At 44.7% G+C, this 18,572-nt stretch overlaps 1 protein-coding gene and 1 long non-coding RNA gene across 2 annotated transcripts in view; one reads left to right on the forward strand and one right to left on the reverse strand.

The window, feature by feature from the left end:
* The window catches only part of Gpr139 (G protein-coupled receptor 139), a 44,467-nt gene extending 43,359 nt beyond the window's left edge, over positions 1-1,108 (reverse strand). The window contains exon 1 of the mRNA NM_001024241.2: positions 842-1,108. Within this exon, the coding sequence (NP_001019412.1) occupies positions 842-944 (103 nt within the window). The 5' untranslated portion in view covers positions 945-1,108. The remainder of the gene's footprint in view (positions 1-841) is intronic.
* A 304-nt stretch (positions 1,109-1,412) lies between these two features.
* On the forward strand, positions 1,413-17,570 carry LOC134485174 (uncharacterized). Its single transcript, XR_010063146.1, has 2 exons — positions 1,413-1,668; positions 15,600-17,570. It is a non-coding gene; the product is annotated as an uncharacterized LOC134485174 (long non-coding RNA).
* Positions 17,571-18,572: the final 1,002 nt, after the last annotated feature.

Here is an 18,572-nt window from a genome sequence, read left to right on the forward strand (position 1 = left end):
GAGTCTCAGACTCACTTTCCAAAGGACATTAAGATGTGGGACCAGCCAGCCACTCATCTGCAGCACTGGGAGCTGCCCGGGTAGGGAGGACTGGGCTTGACCTGGAGGCAAAGCCAGGGGAAGCAGACATAAACTCAAGGAGACTGCCATCCTTTGAGGTGCCAGTGCGCATCTTTGCACAGTTGCCCCGTACGTCCCAGACCCAGAGTCAGCCCTTGATTCTTCTTAGCCACAAGGAGACACCTCACTCCCTAGGGCGGATAGTGGATAGCAAGGGCTCACCTCATTGTCTCTTAAACCTGAGTAGCCATGATCAAGGTCTTGGCTTTATGTAGCATTAGCTTAGGCGGGGAAGTACAGAGTGTGGCAGAAGTGTTCTCAGCTGAGGTGACAGTGGGGCAAAAGCTGGAGAGATGCCTTCCCTAGGCTTTCTGCCCAGAAGCTGCAGTCAAGTCTCACGCAGACCTTCTGGGACCCCTCAGGAATGCGACCCCCGACACACACACACACACACACACACACACACACACACACACACACACACACACACACACAGAGGCACGCTTTGGAGTGGATGCACACCCACAAGTCACAATACCCCAGAGCCACACAAGCACTGTCCCCGCCAAGCCAAGCCACAAGCCACGCGACGATGTCCCTTCATCCTGATCTGGAAGCATCCACAGTTGCCACCAAGGTTTAAACTTTGTACTTTTTCAAAAGGGGGGAGGGGGCTCCAGGGTACTTCTCGAGAAGATGTCTGGGATCCCTGAGGTTCTGGACAGCCTTGTTCTGCAACTTGAGGTTTCTGACTTCCCTCCCTCTCCCCCATACACCTCACCTGGTAACCCGAGGCACAACAAGAAGCTGTAGTAGACCACCGGCACGAAGCCCAAGCCGCAAGCTGAGCTATTCGCAGCGAGGTGGGCGTGCGTGTGCTCCATGAGCGCGCCCCTCGCCGGGCTGGGCTCGGCGCAGCTGCCAAGCGGCTGGGGACCAGGCAGCCCTGGGGAGGATCGCCGCGCCGCGGGACCCGCTTCCAGCCCTGGCTGGTGTCCTCGAGTGGCTGCGCACCTGCCCTCCTAGATAGGCAGCTCCGTTCTCTAGCAGGGCGCAGGGGACGCGGGAGGGGCTCCTGGAGCCGGAGTGTGCACCTCCCTCCTAGGACCGCTCAGCTCCCGCCTCAGAACCCGGGCCGGGACGCTGCTCCCGGCAGCCAATCAGCAGCTTCCTGGATGGTGTGTGTGTGTGTGTGTGTGTGTGTGTGTGTGTGTGTGTGTGTGTGTGTGTGTGTGTGTCCACGCGTGCGCGCACACATATGTACACACGCGCGCGCGCGGTGCAGGTTTTTTTTGGGGGGGGGGTGCGGCTGTCCGGTGGGATGTTAGCCTAATTCGGTCCCAGTAGCATTTTCTGGCTTCAGTTTCTGGAGGAAAAGACCGGGTTAACTTGGGAACCCCGGAGGAAGACCGGGATGGAGAACAGGCTCTCCTAGGTTTCCAACCCCTGTGGGAGGGGCGTGGTGTGAATATGACCTGCTTCTCCCTGAGCAGCTCCGTTCCCCTCCAGCACGTCCTCAGTTTTTCTTCTGACTCTTCTCTTAGCTACTTGTCCTCGCTTCCCACCAATGCCTCGAGTCCATCTTCACATAGAGGATTCTACATCCCGGTATGGGGGATGGGGTCGCGACTGTTAGAGCCCAGAGAATGTTGAAAGGGTTTTTGCTTTCTTGGATCAGGGAGCTGAGCCTGTGGGTCTGAAGGAAGGGTGAGAATATCTTTGTGAGTGCCACCAGCTCGTTGGTGCTGTCCCTGAACTTGGAAGGGATGCAGGCTGGCTAGGAGAAGCCCACCACACACAGCCTTCAGCCTGGGATAAGGCTGTTGCAGTCACTGAGACATACCCGCACACACACAAAGGCACACAATGCCCAGCCATGCGGATGCACTCACACACTCATGCACGCGGATGCTCTCATCTTCCACACCTAGGTAGGCTGGTGAAAACGCGCAGACACCCTCATCAATATGCACGAGGGCGCAGCAGGCTCAGGCGGAGCCTCGAACAAATACACAAACGCACATAGGGGGCTGGGTGGTCTGGAGTAGTTTGAAGGTTGTGTGAAGGAGAATATGGGCAGAGCAGGTGGGATCCCGGCAGTTGAGGGGCACTTCGTTTGCAGGAGGGGTAGGCAGAGCTCTGCAAGAGCTTCATTTTTCAAGGGTACCCAAGAATCCGCCAGGGAGAGACGTCTGTCCCAGACTCAAGACAAGAGTGTGTGTTAAAGGCACTGCAGGAGCACAGAGACAAGGCTTTCCAGGAGCAAACTGAAGCAGATGCAAGCGAGGGGTATGCGACTGGCTCTAAGATGTTAGAAAGCCCAACCCCTCAGACTCCTCCCCTAACATCTGCTCCTAAGAGAAGAAAAACGGAGCTTCTTCTGGGTCTCCAGCAGTGGCCCAGTGTCCTGTCCCTATTTGTTAGGCGCTCCCTCTGGGAAGTGAGTAGAGGAGGGTAAGGCTGAAAAGCCAAAGTTGTAGAGAGATCTTTTGGCCTCAGCGGGGTCTGTGGTGGACAGACAGGCACCCAACCCACTAAAGGGACAGATTATTACGGAGTTCCATGCGTACACAATAGCCAGAACTGATATTTCAAGCTCCGTTAGGTATTAAATTTTGATTGTGACCTTTCTTACCGTCTAACCTTTTGTTTTATGTTTATTTTCTGTGGACACACATCATCGTGTATATTTCTTGGAGTATAATGTGATATACGTATGTAATGTGTAAAGACCAAATCAATGTAAGGAGCATACTTGTCACCTTAAGCATTTGCCATTTCTCTGGGGGGAATGCAGTCACAATCCTCTCTTGAGACCAAGATGTCCATTAGTTGGCAGAGTGCTTGTCTAGTAATCATGAAGCTCTCTTGTCTTGGACCAGTGGCATACAAGAGCTGGCCCCGTGGTTAAAGTTTTTAGTCCTAGAGCCGCCGTTGGCCACATAGAATCCTTCCTTATGATGATTTTGAATGTGACTACCCTTCCTGTATAATTTTAAAATGCAAAACAAAACCCCATCAGCTATATAAAGCAGCCTCTCACTACTGCAAAAGCTCAACCATAACTGCTGTAAACCTATAAACAGGATTGGCCTGCAGGTGGCGCTGCATCAAGACGAGAAGCTGGGGGATACATGGCTGGGCAAAGCCTCCGGTCTCTTTAGAGATCCCCCTCCATTGTGAAGAGTGGTTAATGCTCCGAGCTTTTGCATAGGCAAGCTGCATGGCCTCCTCACCTTCATGTCTCTGTTCATTTGTTTGCTTCTCATTGATAATCCTACTTAAGATTGGCATCTCAGTTATTCTTCACTCCAAATCTTGCGCTCCCCCTGACCTCCTCCCTGTAGGCTTAGTACCATCCACTCTACCACAGGGGACCTGACTTGTCTTTTTCCTTGTCCATTCCCGCCGTGGAAGGTCAAGACCTTTTGTGTGTGGGGTTCTGGATGCATCTGCAGTTTTATACAACATGTGTAGATTGCAGAGTCAAAACACATGGAAAGAGTGGAATCTGTAAAACCCAGGAGTTGAGGCTACAGAGCATGAGTTTATCTTTGCAGCAGAGGTGGGGCAGTGCTGGAGTTAGCAGGCAATGATCATATTTGATTTGACACTTCCAAGTGGTTAAAATTCCAAGGCCCATTGCTAGAGAGTCTTTACAGAACCTAGCTGGGCAAAGGAACTACATGAGGGCTTTTGAAGGGCCTCCTTGTAGCCACATGTTTACTTCTCCATCTGAGATGCTGAGCAGAAAGAATAGGGGTGTGATGGGAGAAGGGCAGAAAGCAGACTCAAGAGAGTGGGGAAATGTTCTCTATCACCTCCTGGCCCCCTTGGGATGGCTGGCAGCTGGTCAGTTACAGTTCGTTCCTTGAGAAATGTATATTTGCATGGGAATGTGTGTAAGGTTTTGAGACTGGCCTGGGATGTTCTCAGTCTTAGGGTAAGAGTATGGTGAATCCACACAGTGTACTTGAGTTGGGTGTGGGAGAACCTACCTATGATCCCAGCACTGGAGAGGCTGAGGCAGAAGAATTATGGGTTGGGAGTCAGCCTGGGCTATTTAGTGAGACCCCGTGCTCCCAGGAAAAACTAAACCCCTGAAGGTAGAATTTTGCTCTAAAGCTGATCCCCTTTGGCTGGCTATGAAGAACAGTGGCATGAGAGAGCTGACATGAAAATCTGGAGACATCCATCCATTCTCGTGTTCAGCAGACTTTGCACAGCTCTTCGTGCTTTCTGATGCTAAAAATGTGACATCCCATGTACAGAGTGTTTAAAGAGGTCACAGCAAAGCTGGAAACGGAGTGAGGCCCTGGGTGATCACACAGGTGATGCACCTGTGTAACGGGTTTGCTGAAAGGGTGCAGATGCGAGCCTCATTGTCAGACTTCCTTCGTGCTGGGAGTTTATTACTAGGCTTCTGTTTGGTAAGTTAGCTTTGTGGTCACAGTGGAAGAGGGAATGTGAGCTCCATTCTACAGATGAGAAAACCTGGGTACAGAGAAGTTCAGCAAGGACCTCCTGACTGAGAGTCAGTCCAAGGTACTCTGACACCCAAGTCTATGCTGGAGTCATTGAGGAGCTTGGGCAGGTGCAAGGACTGGCCAGGCATGCAGCCCTCATGGGTCCTCCTGTGTCTCTGTTTTATTTGCACTTGAAGTCTCAGTACAGTATCAGAGAAGATTCCAGAAACAAACCCTGGATGAATCCATAAGTGACTGAGCTAGAAATATAAGCACGATGTCAGACCAGGAGCTGAGCGCCCACCAGTGAGGCAGGAATGCTGCTCCTCCCTCCATGTTCACAGGGAAGTGTGCTGCCCTTCATGTATCTGGAGTCCTTGGCTTTCTCCGTCCAAACTCCATTTCTCCAGCCTTTGGTAGGTTGAGATAAATCTAAAGACCAAGTCCTTAACAGAAACAGCAGCACAAACACAAGTTACAACTAACACTTTGCTTAGAGTTGGGAACACAACTAGGAGAGGTGGGGAGTGTAGCAACTCAGAGGTTGCTCGTACAGTATGCTGGCCACGCCACTGTAGTGGGTTTTGAACATTCAATTGTTTAAAAAAGTGAGAAAGTTCTTTGATTTGCGGAGTCTTAAACTTGAACACAAAAGATGAACATGAATCAATGCATACATATACATACATACATACATACATGTATTCACACATACACACACGACATACATGTATACACCATATACACATATACACACATATACATACACATAGCACATATATACATACCACACACACACACAAACACACAGAGAGGGAGAGTGATAGAGAGACAGAGACAGAGAGACAGAGACATACCACAGAGAGAGAGAGAGGGAGAGAGGGAGTCAGAGAGACAGAGACAGAGAAAGAGAGACACAGAGAGAGAGAGAGACAGAGAGAGAAGTATCCTTGGCTTGGCTAAGTATTATGAAGAAGAAGTTAAATGAGGATGTGTACTGGAAGGTGTTCTATGGTCTGGCAGTCAGGGAAGGCTTCTCTGAGGAAGTGACATGTGAAGGGTAAATAAGAGTTATTGTGGTAAAGGGATGGGAGATTAGAGTGTGAGCAGTAGAGAAAGGAGCAAAGGTCCTGGTGTGAGAGGAACCAGGATTCCAGGGAAGCAGAGGCCCAGGCTGTGGGGGGATACAAGGAGCTTATTGCAAATGGTAAGTGGGCAGTGTGTTGTTGAACATGTGAGCGGTTGAATTTTAACACTGTTTTTAAGGGGGGCAGTGGATTTTATTATTAGGTTTGTATTTTTAGACACTCATTCAGTCAGGGAAGTAAAGGATGGATGGATGGATGGATGGATAGATGGATGGATGGATGAATGGAGAGAGGAGGGATTATGATGACTGGGATCAGCCTGGGTGGGAGACTCTCTAAGCCCATCTGGGTAGCTTACCCTTCCTCTCTCTTCTGTTACCACAGTGTGACTCACCCTCTGATTTCTCCTTACTTTTGGAGACTTAAGGCTCACTCAACCTGGAAGCCTTTTCTGACCTTTCCCCTGACCCAGACACTCTCCTCTATGGCATCTCTTACCAGACACTGCCACCAGGAGGTTGTCTGTCACCTGCCCTTCTAGAATCAGATCACCACCTGGCCAGGGTATACTGCCTTATTTATGACTCTTTAATTCAGATTGCTGTGTGTCAAACAAAGCTTTGGGGCCCCGCTCATTTCCCAGGACCCTGTTGATGGGATGGCTAGAGAAGAGCTCCAACAGCTCCAGCAAGTCCAATTATGTAAGAGATGCATGGGTTCTCATCCCTGAGAGTGCAGAAATCTGCCTGCCTGGAGCCTAGCAGGTCCTTGTCTTTTTCCATCAGGAGACTCTACTTTCTCAGGATTAGCCACATTTTTAGCAGGTGCTTACAACAGAATGAAGGGGTAGATGCTTGCACCCTTGGGTCTGCCCTGCTGGCTTAATAACTGAACTCAAAGAGGATTTCAGGAAAACTCCCAGGGAAGCTCTCTCTATTCTAGCCTGATTGGAAACTCATCTCAGCCCAAATCTCCACTTTCACATGAATTTCTGTTGCCAGCGAAAATGGACTGGGAAAGCACGGCTCCCGTGTCCAGGGATGGAATCAGAACAAGGGATCTGCTCTTTCCAAGCTACGCAAACTGAGAGAAGAGCGATCATTTATCCAAAGGAAAATAGGGAGGAATGGCATAGATGCTGGGGTAGAGGGAGGGAGGAAGTCATGGCTGCAAGCTGAATTTGGCTCCTGGGATGTCAGTCAGTCGGTTCTCTGTTAGATTTCTTTTGTAAAAGTGGTTTTTTAAAGCTAAGGTTTGAGCTCATAGCAAAACTGAGCAAAGTGTACTGAGTCTCCACACATCCTTTGCCCATATAAACCATAGCCTCCCTTATTATTAGCATCTTGCTGCAGCATAGTGGTACATCTGTGCACTACTGAGCTTTATATTAGTATAACAAAAATACCTAGGGCACCTAACTTGTAAACATACAAGGTTGATTTTGGAGATTCTGGTTTAAGATGCTTTAGGCTTCTGTAATAACCATAGTACATCGTGGTGGGAGCTTGTGGAAGCAAACCACTCCTCCCATGAGCAAGAAAGAGGAGGGGGGAGGGAGGGATAGGGACATGGGGGAGGGGAGCGAAAGATGAAGAGGAGGAAGGGGAGGAGGAGGAAGAAGATATTTTATAATTTCCTTTAAGGAGCTACCTTCAATGGTCTAAGCATCTTTCACAGGTCCCCATGTCCTAAACGTCCATAAACTATCTCCCCATAGCATCACCCTGAGACCAAACCTTTAACACACAGAATCATATTAATTTGTACAGCTGATGACCTATAATGACATTAGGGTTCATCTTCATGTCATGCACTCTTAAACTCTGCACAAATGTACAAGTAACACAAGCCCACCACCGAGGATCATCCAGCCTAGCTCTGGACATTCTCTGTGTTCCACTTATTCATCCCTTCATAAATTCCCTCATGCCTTATTAATTTTCGTGTACAAATAACTTCCAGGGACCTAGAGATATCCCAGTTTGGGTAAAGAGCTTATTGTGCAAACATGAGATTTGAGTACCATCTCCAGAACCCACATAAAAAATATATAGTCGTGCTGGGGAGATAGAGACAGCAGGAATCCTGAAGCCTAATGACAGGCCAGGCCAGCCATGTCAGGGAGCTCTGAGTCTCAAAAGAACAAGATTGACAGCACTTGTAGGGGAATGACACCAGAGGTGTTCTTCCGACCTCCACCCATGCATGTGCATGCTTATCTGCATGCACACATGTGTAACCTCTTCCCCAAACACATACATATGCACATATGCACAGAGGTATCATCTGTATTCAGGAGAGACAAACATTAGTCTCCGTCTCTAGTCCTCGCTCAATCTCTGGGGTAAGGAGTGAATGGATCAAAAAACCTGAAACACATCATCGTGAAGATAGAACAGTGGATAGAGTTGGATTGCAGCAGAGCAAAGAGACACCAGCAGCAGATTCCAGGGCCCATGTGCGCAAGCTTTCCATGTAAAGATCTTCAGTTTTTACGTGTGCTTGACAATTGTCTTCATAAGATGTAGGAAGACAGTGCTGTGTAATAAATAGGTCTTGGTCAAGGATGTTACTAAAGGCAATAGAAACCAACATCTCCTCATGGGGTCGCAATTCTTTGGAAATTTAACCTTCGGAGTTGTTGCAAAGACAATTCCTTCGCTGCTACTAGGCTGTCAAAATGCTACTGGTATTTCCCTGGATGCTTCGGTCCTCTGCTGACCTTGGCTAGCTCTGTCAGAGTGTTTTCCAGTTTGTCTTTGTCGGCAGGCTCCTGTTTACTTTCCAGCAAAAACCACAACACTGTGCTTCTCCCCTTTGCTTCTCTTGCTCAAGCAAAGCTTACTGTTGAAGGTGCTTTGGGAGCTGCCAAGGATTTATTCTGTAACAGTCACTCACCAAGGCCTTTTGTTGTCTGTCACTGACCTGTCAGAATGGTCAGGAGTGGCCACTGAGTATGATGGGAATTCTTCAACAATTGCATGTCTCTCGGCCTCTAAAACTCTAGTGCAGGGGAAGGCAAAGAATCTGTGTTGCACCTGGATAAATTTCATCAGAACAAGGTGAACAACGGCAGTGAAGTGAAGAAAATGTAGTCTTCCCCTGAAAGGAAGGAGAAAGCAAAGGTTAAGAGTGTGCATGGATATATGCATGCTCGTGCTTATGTATATGGTTAGGTGTGTACATGCATGTATATATGCATTAAATATGCACGGACAGATGTTCATGCACATTGTCTGTGAGCATATATATGAATGGATAGGTGTGTGCACATGTGTGTCTCTATATAAATATGCTTAGGTAAGTGTGCACATGTGCCTAATATGTATGTGCCCATGTGTATTTTGGTACATATACATAGGTCTGTGCATATGGATGGGTGCAAGTAAACATATATGTGTGTGTATATATATATATGATAAATATTTGCACATGTATGTGTCTAGTGTATACACAAGTTTATAAATGTGTATGTATATGCATGTGTATATTTATGGATCTGTGTATTTAGTCATGTATATATGTGCACACATGTATGAGCAAATAATGCAGAATTATATGCATCTATGTGTGTATATGTTCATATAGATACATGAATTGTACACAATACTCACATGTGTATATATAATATATAGTACACAAGGGTGTATTTATGCATGAGTTGTGTGAATGTGTGTGGAGAATGGGAAAAGAAGTACAGAAGAGGGAAGAGAAATATGTATGCATCTACATGTATATACAAATATTATCACGTGTGTTTGTATGTATGAATATATATGTGCATGTGCATATTGCATGGCTGTGTATATAATCACATATGTGTTTGTATGCTTGAGTATTATGCATGTGTACTTTGGGCAGGCATGTATATGTGTTATTATATGCATGAGCATGTATATGTTTGCACACATGCACAGGAGCAAGTGCATACAGGCACATGCAGATGTGCAAGGATGGATCTTTGTGTGCATGTGTGAATGCTGTGTGGGAGGGTATAACTCACCTGGATGCTGGTGTTTCTATAGACAGCCATTTCTCCTCAGGGAGACTAAGACTCTAAAGAACACACCAAATGTTACTTCACTCTGGGAGACAGAGAAAAGGGGGATAAGGGCATAAGAAGGGAGAATGGCAGAAAAAACTGGAGACAAGGGAAGAGAAGTAGGAGAATAAGGGAGAATAGGAGAGAAGGAGAACAGGACACAGACAGGAAAGCCCTTGACAAGCCACAGCAGCACGCATCACCAAAGGACTGTGTCTGCAGGTAAGGCTCTGAATGGTAAACAAGGGCGCCTGCCCATAGAGGGCAGGACACCAAGGTCATTTGTCAGCGGGCCTGTGAACAGTATTAATTTGCACTTCCAGGCTGCTCAGTACTTTACTCTCTTTCTTAAGTCCAAATTCTTTGGGAAAATGACCCTTTTTTCCTTCTGTGGCCTTAAATGGACAGTGAGTGCAGGCATCTGCCATCCTGAAGCCACTAGATCCTTAAGTTCAGACTGTTGGGGACAACAGGTAGGTATCCTAAACCTGGCCAAGTAGAGACTTTCTCCTGGGGCTTAACATCTTAAATTAATGAAAAAAGTAAAGCAGAATTTGTACTGTTTTGTTCACCTAAGTGAGGATCGCCCACTAGGACTCATTGTCTTGGCTTTTGCTGTTTTCTGTGAAATGTGGCTTCATTGCCCTCTGTGAGTCCCGAATGTCCCCTCACCATTGTGTTTAGTGTGTCATTGCTCATGATAGTCAAGCTGGAGACATAAGCTTAGTGTTCACCATTGGATAAATGCACAAAGAAAATGTGGCACAACGTGTAGATTATAATTCAACGTGGCCAAAGAAAAATATCTTGCCATATGTATGGCCGTGGTGAACGTTGGGAATATGGCAGCTGAAATAAGTCAGGCACTGAAGGCCAGATTGCCTTTCTACAAGATTCCTGTGGAAGGAGCTATCTGAAGCAAAGTCATAGGAACAGATGGTTAAAGTAGTTAGCAAAGCCGGCAGTAGGTAAGAGAAAGCTACTGTAGGGTGGAGGACTAAGTTTCAGTTACGCAAGAGGAATGCCTCTAAAGACCTTCCAATGGTAAGCACACAAAACACTGTACTGTGTGCACTAGAAATCAGAAGGGTGGGTAATGTGCTAAATGTCATTGTTATAAATACAGTCAAATACAACACACACACACACACACACACACACACACACACACACACACACACACAAACACACCGCTGTCTGGAGGAGACTCTGAAGAGATAAAAAGGTTATTTCTCTAAAGCAAGTAAGTTATAAAATCCTTTTTGTATGTGTCCCCTAGAGCAGATTTATAGAGACAGTTACTGGAGGGTGTGCCCTGATCAGGGAGTGACCCTGGGATTTTTCACTCTTGCCTCCCATCTGACAGGACTTCACTCTGAAGAAAAGATAGCCATGTGTATTCTTACACTTTGATCTGTTTTTTAAAGATGTATTTATTTTATGCATGTGAGTACACTGTTGCTCTCTTCAGACATACTAGAAGAAGGAATTGGACCCTAGTACAAATGATTGTGAACCACTATGTGGTTGCTGAGAATTGAACGCAGGACCTCTGGAAGAGGAGTCAGTGCTCTCAACCTCTGAGCCCTCTCTCCAGCCCTACATTTTAATCTTATTATTACTCACATGGACTGGTGTGACTTGATATCATCAGCTCATTTCACAGATGGGAAAATCCACAGCCTGGAGAAAGCAAGTGATGTGTCAAGGATCACATAGTGTTTGAAATGTGAGACTCACGGAAGTGATTCCATCCAGTCCTACCACTATGCAGCAGGCAACGGAAAGGAACTGAGGCAGACAAGATCTGTGAGAGTGTCAAAGATGACCCACAATATCAGAGTGACTGCATAGGTCAACCTATGTATCATCTATCTATCTATCTATCTATCTATCTATCTATCTATCTATCTATCTATCTATCTATCCTGGTAGCACCTCTCTCTCTCTCTCTCTCTCTCTCTCTGTGTGTGTGTGTGTGTGTGTACACACCAAATGACAATCTCTGGCTATTATTCCTCAGAAGCAATCACTTTGTGTTTTGACACCATGTCTCTCATTGCCAGAACCTTGAAGATTCCATCTGGGTGGCTAACGAGCCCCAGGGCTCTGCCAGTCTCTGCCTTCCAAGCACTGGGATTACAAGTGCCTGTCATTCTGCCCAGGGATTTTCACATGGGTTCTGGGCTGCACTTTATGGACAGAGCCTTTTCCTCGGGCCTCAGAAATCTAACTTTTTTGTATTAAACCAGAGTGTAATGTCTTGGCCACCCGCTGTATAACTGAGAATGAACTCCTAAAATAGCAATGAGAGTAATTTACTATTGGCATCCTGTTTGTAGGCCGCGTGGATAGAATGTTAATATATTTCTTTGCATCGTTTCATCTTGAGGCACAGAACATCAGAAGCCAAGGAGTCTCACACCTTGTGTTTATATCTTGATACTAGTTACTCAACTAGTCAAGCTAAAAGAAAAGTGTGGGTATGTGCTCCCATCAATTAATCACAAGAATCTTCCCTAGTCCCTGTTTTCTCCTTTTTCTTTCATCCCCCACCCCCTTCTCTATCACTGTACCACTCCAATTGCCAAAAAGTTCAATTTTCTTTAAGAGTCCCAAAAATAGTCCTAAGAGGGAGGCATGGGCCATTAGGAGCCCAAAAGTGGTGGGGCTGACCAGAATCCACCCTGCAGGGATAAAACATTGGAATGTACAAAAGGTGTGAGTCATCAGTGCTCAGATAAAGCCAGTCCAGCCAAGCGGGAGAAAGATAAAGGCAGCAGCCTGGGAGAGGCCAGCAGGTAGGCAATCAAGCCCTGGGTAGGAGCTGAGCAATGAGCTGTCCTGCTCAGAAAAGCACACAGGAAGTTTCTCTTTAACAACTCTCCAGGATGCTGCAGCAGGGATCTGAGGGTAGTTAATAATGCCAGGTGGGTTGTGGGGTCACTGTGCCTCTCTCTGTAAGGACTCTGTTGGCAGGCAGGGCAGGAGAAGGAGCAGGGAAAATGTGGAAGTGCCTTTCTGACTTCTGGCCAAGCCTCAGCAGCAAGCCTGTTGCTGGGGTTCGAGCTGTGAAAAGGAGGGTGTTATGGACTGTCTTTGTGGGGTGGGGTGGTTTCAGCTGCCTAAGTTCTACAGACCTGGGTTTAAGAGACCTGTATAACCTTGGTAAGCAATGGTTGCTATCAGGGAACCATTGGCGAGATAGAAACTCTCCAATCCCGGGGATCTAGCCATCTCAGAACCACCCGCATGACTTTTTGTCATTTGCAGTATCACTTATATGACATTCTGTTTAAATAGATGCATGCAAATTAGGTCTATTAAGAAAAGTAACTTAAAAATTTATTTAAAAATTAAATTTTACCATATATATGCAAACTGGTCTCTCTTGGTCCATAAAGAAGGAAACCATTTAAACACTCATAGGAGGGAAAAATTAGGCATTAAAATTCTAGCAAATGCCTTAGCTTGCCAAGGCTCTCAGTGTCAGCTTTTCATTCTTTGTTGAAAGCAGGAGTTAGCAAATGTTACAGGGGCGTTGGAGGCACATTAGCACCCTCCCGAGACTTCCCCTGGATGATCTGTGAGCAGGATGAGTTCTCTCACTGTGAGTCAATATTATTCCACACTGGATCTGAGGAGCCCTGAAGTGATTTCTTCCTTGGCATCTCCCGATCGTATTTAGAAACAACACTGAGATAGTGTCTGTGCCTGGCCTGGGGCTTGACCCATTCAATGGTGTCATTATGAATTTATTTTCTTTCCCTTCTCCTTTTGTTGTCGCTTTAAGAGAGAATATTGGAGGTTCCACCTTGGTAGCCGTATCTCCATTGGTGATGATAGAAGTCCTACCTTTTCTATAATTCTGCCATTTTAATTGTCCATGGTCAGTCACTGTCTCAGGGTAGTAAATGGAAAGTTTCAGAGGGTACACTCCTCAAGCTATATGTTTCATGCTACTTTGAGCAGCATGGTGAGATCAGGTGGTAGCTCATTCTACCCTGTATTGGATATGAGTCATCTTTGTTCAGTGTATCCAGGCAGTATATACTACCCGTCATTAGTACCATCCAAGTTATCAAAATGACTGTCACAATATCATGGTCCCCAAAGATCAAGAGTAGGGATGCTATGAGATGCTAGGCTATAAAAACTGGAATGATGGTTGACTCTGGTACCACGGTAATGTTGTAGGGAACTGAGAAAGAGCACGATACTGCATATGTATTGCATATGCACTGATGTCTGCAGCTCTAGGCATCCACTGTGGGACAGGATTGGAATGTATGCCTAGAGGATAAGGGAGAACAGCTGTACAGCTCTTTGAAAAGCAGCTGCCCAGGCTGGTTTAGTTTGTAAACGGCGGATGAGACATTTGTCCTCACTTTGAAGTGCAGATTAGAGTCCATGTGTGACAGGATGCTATGTTTCAATGAAATGTGGAAGGTGGACAGGTATTGGAACAGAAATGACAAGGTAACATTTTTGAGTTCTCTACTTATAATTCGTTTTCATGGCTTTCCAAACTGGGACACATTGCCCTTATCTAACAGGTAACACAAACATTGTCTTAATTTGCTTTTTACTGCAGTGTCAAAGAGCATGGCCAAGAGTAACTTGAGGAGGAAAGGGTTTGTTTATCTTACATGTCTTGATTGTAGTCTGACACTGATGGAATCTAAGGCACGAACTCAAGCAGAACAGGTACTTGGAGGCAGGAACTGAAACGGAGGCCACTGAGTAGTGCTACATATTAGCTGGCTCTAAGCAGCCTGCTCAGTCTGCTTTCTTATATAACCTGGAACTACCTGCCCAGGAGTGGTACCAGTCACAACGGGATGAGATCTCTCACATCAATCATTAATCAAAAGAAAATGCCCCCAAAGACTTGCCTGCAGTCCATCTAATGGAGGCATTTTTCTCTGTTAAGTTTCCCTATTCTTTAAGGATTCTAGCTTGTATCAACTTGACCAAAAACTTGCTAGCACAGACACCAAGTATAAAAAGTTTTTGTCTCAATAGTCACCCTAACAAGAACAATTCTATTGTCAAAAACTATTCTGTTGTAAAAAGAAGCTTCTCTGATGATGGTTGAGAGGTGCTCTAAGTTGTCAGCATAAAGATAAGGACTTGGGAGGCAGTTTATTACTGTGTCAGTTTAGCAGAACACTAATACTAGCTTCTCCCCTAAAGTCTAGCCATGGGTTTTCAGTCCAGTTAATGTTACCAGGCATATCTTGTGCAGTGAGCTTTAAGTCAATCAGAGTGCTTTGCTGCTCTCACGGTGTTTGTGCTCCTATTACTTCAGTAGACAATCTTGCCAATATGGTTGTTATGGTACCTTGAGGGTTGACATCTGGGTAAGACTGATGTTTATTCCTCTCCTCCAGTAGCATGCATAGCACCTTCGAGCACTATAAAAGCTAGCCAGTCAAGGTAAAGCTTCCAGGTGTGTGTATGACTCAGGTGTGTGGTTTCTTCAGTGATAATACTGTCTTAACATCAAATTCTGGAGGGTAACCAAGAGCGATGGAAAAAACCTACAATGATTGGGGATCTCCTGGAACTCACTGACTAACAGGCCCCCAAAAGATCAACCACATCATCTAGTACTGGGCTTTTATTTCATAATATATGGTATCTGGGAGAAGCCTTGTCACCCCTTTGTACATGTTGCCCCTTTTTCTTTATGTTTACATATATTTTAGGATGTTTCTATGGCAGTGGGTTTCTGTGCAGCATTTTAAAGGGTTTTAGTGTTAGTGATCCCTCCCCATTCTTACTTCTTTATCCTGCCGTCCTATCCCAACCCCATTTAATACTTCTTGTCCCATTTTTCTTGCTTCCTCCTGCAATCACCTGCATTCTGTCACTACCGTCAATCTGTATACTCCTTATTAATTTCCTGCTTTCTGTTGATACTCCAATTTTAATTTACAGATATATGGAGCTTCAAAGAGAGCACCAACATATAGTTGAAGCTTCTTGAAGTGGATGGTTATTAATACAGAGACAACTGGTCAACGTGAAGCAAATTAAAAAGTGTTCAACTCTAAATGAGACATCTGTATCACACCTCTACTTCCAAGACTCAGGACCCACATTGGAGAGGGGACAAAAAGACTCTAATGGCTGGAAGGAGTCGATGTCTGCAGCAAAAACGGTATTTGCTGGTCATGGCAGTGCCATTACATACATGAACTCAAGTTTGAATGTATGAGACTGCCACAAGACCAAGCATAGACATGGCAGGAATTATTGAAATTCTACCCTTATCTGGGGAGCACTTGGTAGCTGTTGGTTGCTGGAGGAGGGGGGAGTTGTTTTTCTTCAGGGATGCTCTCCCTGAGCAGCTACCCATTCTCCAATAGATGACCCATACCCATTCATATGTACACAATACAAAGTGGTCTCAGTGGGCTTAAAATTAAGGACGTATGAAGGTGGGATGAAAAATGGTTGTGGGAATGGGGGTGACATTGGGAACACTTTGTGATCATGTATGAAATTTCCGAACAATGTTAAACAAAAAGATTATACACGATATGAAGGGGGAAATGAGAAAAATGGGATATGGGATTTCTTTGGGGATGGTGGAGGGGGAACAATACTGAAGGACAGGGTTAGAAGAAGGATAAGTGATAATAAGGATGTTTGATATAGCCACTGGGAATCATTATGCTAAATTTACATATAATACACATAAATGTATGTGCATACATATGTTTTTTAAATGAAGTTATGCTCTTTAGGATAATAATGCTTTTCCCCAAAGTCATAGACTATTTAATAAAAATTCCAGTACCAGGAATGAGAAGCTTCCTCTGGAGTTGTTGGTCTCCCAAAACAATTTAAGCTCTTGCTGTTGCCCTTGTTTGCTTCCCAGAAGTTGACAATAAATCCCATTGCAGAAGACATCACACACTTTGGACACATAGCTCAGGGGATTTGAGCTGGATCTGATTTGAAAGCCTCCCTGAGGGATTAACTTTTGTAGTACCAAAGCACTGTACAGGTTTCCAAGGGAGAAAAGCCATCACTAATCCTACCTAGCTGTAATGTCTATGAACCAAAACAGACCAGCATGGCACAGTAGCTGTATAGGTGGAGTAATGGTACTGAAGTATTGGCAGTAACTAAACTTAACTAGACTTAACTAAACAGTTACTAGACTTAAGGCTTGTTTAATGAAAGAGAAATCATGCCTCATACTGTAAACCTAACCAATTACCTGTGACTAGTGTGGGTAGGCATGTTAGAAGCAAATATATTGTGGTCACTTTCTTAAGCCTGTATAATTTTCATTTTTGTTCTAAATGTTTATCCATATACCCACAGATAAGTGTAGCCTTCATCTCTCATCAAAGAAGCTTCTTTGTTTTCCTTCAGTAGATAGAAAACATGGCAGAAATCCATAATGCTTTAAAATGCAGAGAACAACTGACTGTGGGTGGGGTGCTCAGCCCTAACTGATACATCAACAGTACAATCCATATAACTAACACAATCCCTATTACTAAGGCTAGGAAACATCCCAGAAGATGGAGTGTAAAGATTATAAGGCCCAGGGTGTGATGTGGCAAGACAGTACAGAGGTTTCTCCATCTCATATTCTTGCTGAGATTTTTTCAAGGTTTAACTAAAATTTGATTTTCTGTATGCAAAACCCCATGGAAAATTACCAAACTCTATTCTAGGAACCTAAATACGAGATGCCCCTAATTAACTCTTACCTTCTGTCAAACTGCTTGCTTGCACAAAATCTCCCCCTGCAGCTGCCAAGTGAGATACCAGAATGTGGTTTTTGCCTTTAAGAACTCTTTACTCTAAATACTGGGCACTGCATTTGAGTTTTGGGCACCTGAGTGTAATCCCAGTTGGCAAGAATAAAGACTTTTAGTTGGCTATAAACTTGTCTGAGCAGTCATCTCTGTAGACTCACTGAAACAAGAGGACCAGGAAGTTTGCTGCAAGGTTGTGTCTTCTAGATATGATAGGGAAGATACATGCAGAACCCTCAACAAAAAGACTGCTTAAACAAGATTTGAATGATTGCATCAGTTGATATGCCTACACGAACAAGAGATATCATTCCCAGGCCCATCCTAGGTAAAGATCTACAGGACATTAAAGACTAATGAGAGAGGGAGAATCAGTTTCCCTATGGATGAACTCCCTAAATGGTTATGTAATAAAAAATGGTCAGCCCTAGAAGCATACATGCAAGTAACACTAAATGGACTCAACAGTATGAATTTCTATATTTATTGGCATATATATCTCTGAATTTGAGAGGGAATGGGAGGAGGAGTGATTGGAGGAAGAACAGGGAAGGGACAAATGTTGTGATTATGTTTTAATTAAAAAATTTACAAAGTAAACATAGCTAAAACATATTCACAATAAGACAATAAACATTTTCAATAAACACAAACATATGTGATATCTCTGTAATTACTATCAATGAGTTTATTACAGTTCTTTCTTGAAAATAAATTTAATAAACTTTCATAATAGATTTAAAAAATCATTGCACTTCAAAATCTCTGCCAACACCTTGCATTTTTGAGTAGAAAAAAGAATCTAAATACCAACAAATATAGGGAGTCCCCCAGAATTAGTAGTGCATCTTAACCCTAACTCTGCTTCCTCTAACTGTCTGTGGGTCTATATATGCTGAACTTAACTTTCCTTTATGAACACACCAAATCCTATCTTACCTGAGGACCTTTGTGCTTGCTACTGTCCCTTTTTAATTACCACCCTTCAAGTCACTGATCTAATTCTACCATCAGCATACAAAGCAGCTATGCCTTAATTACTGATTGAATTATATCATTTTATATCTGCTGCTTATCCTTTATCACTTATTCCTTCCTACTTTATTGTTAGCTCTATGAAACATAGATTATG

Source organism: Rattus norvegicus, chromosome 1 (assembly GCF_036323735.1).
Source record: "Rattus norvegicus strain BN/NHsdMcwi chromosome 1, GRCr8, whole genome shotgun sequence".
Classification (NCBI taxonomy): Eukaryota; Metazoa; Chordata; class Mammalia; order Rodentia; family Muridae; genus Rattus; species Rattus norvegicus.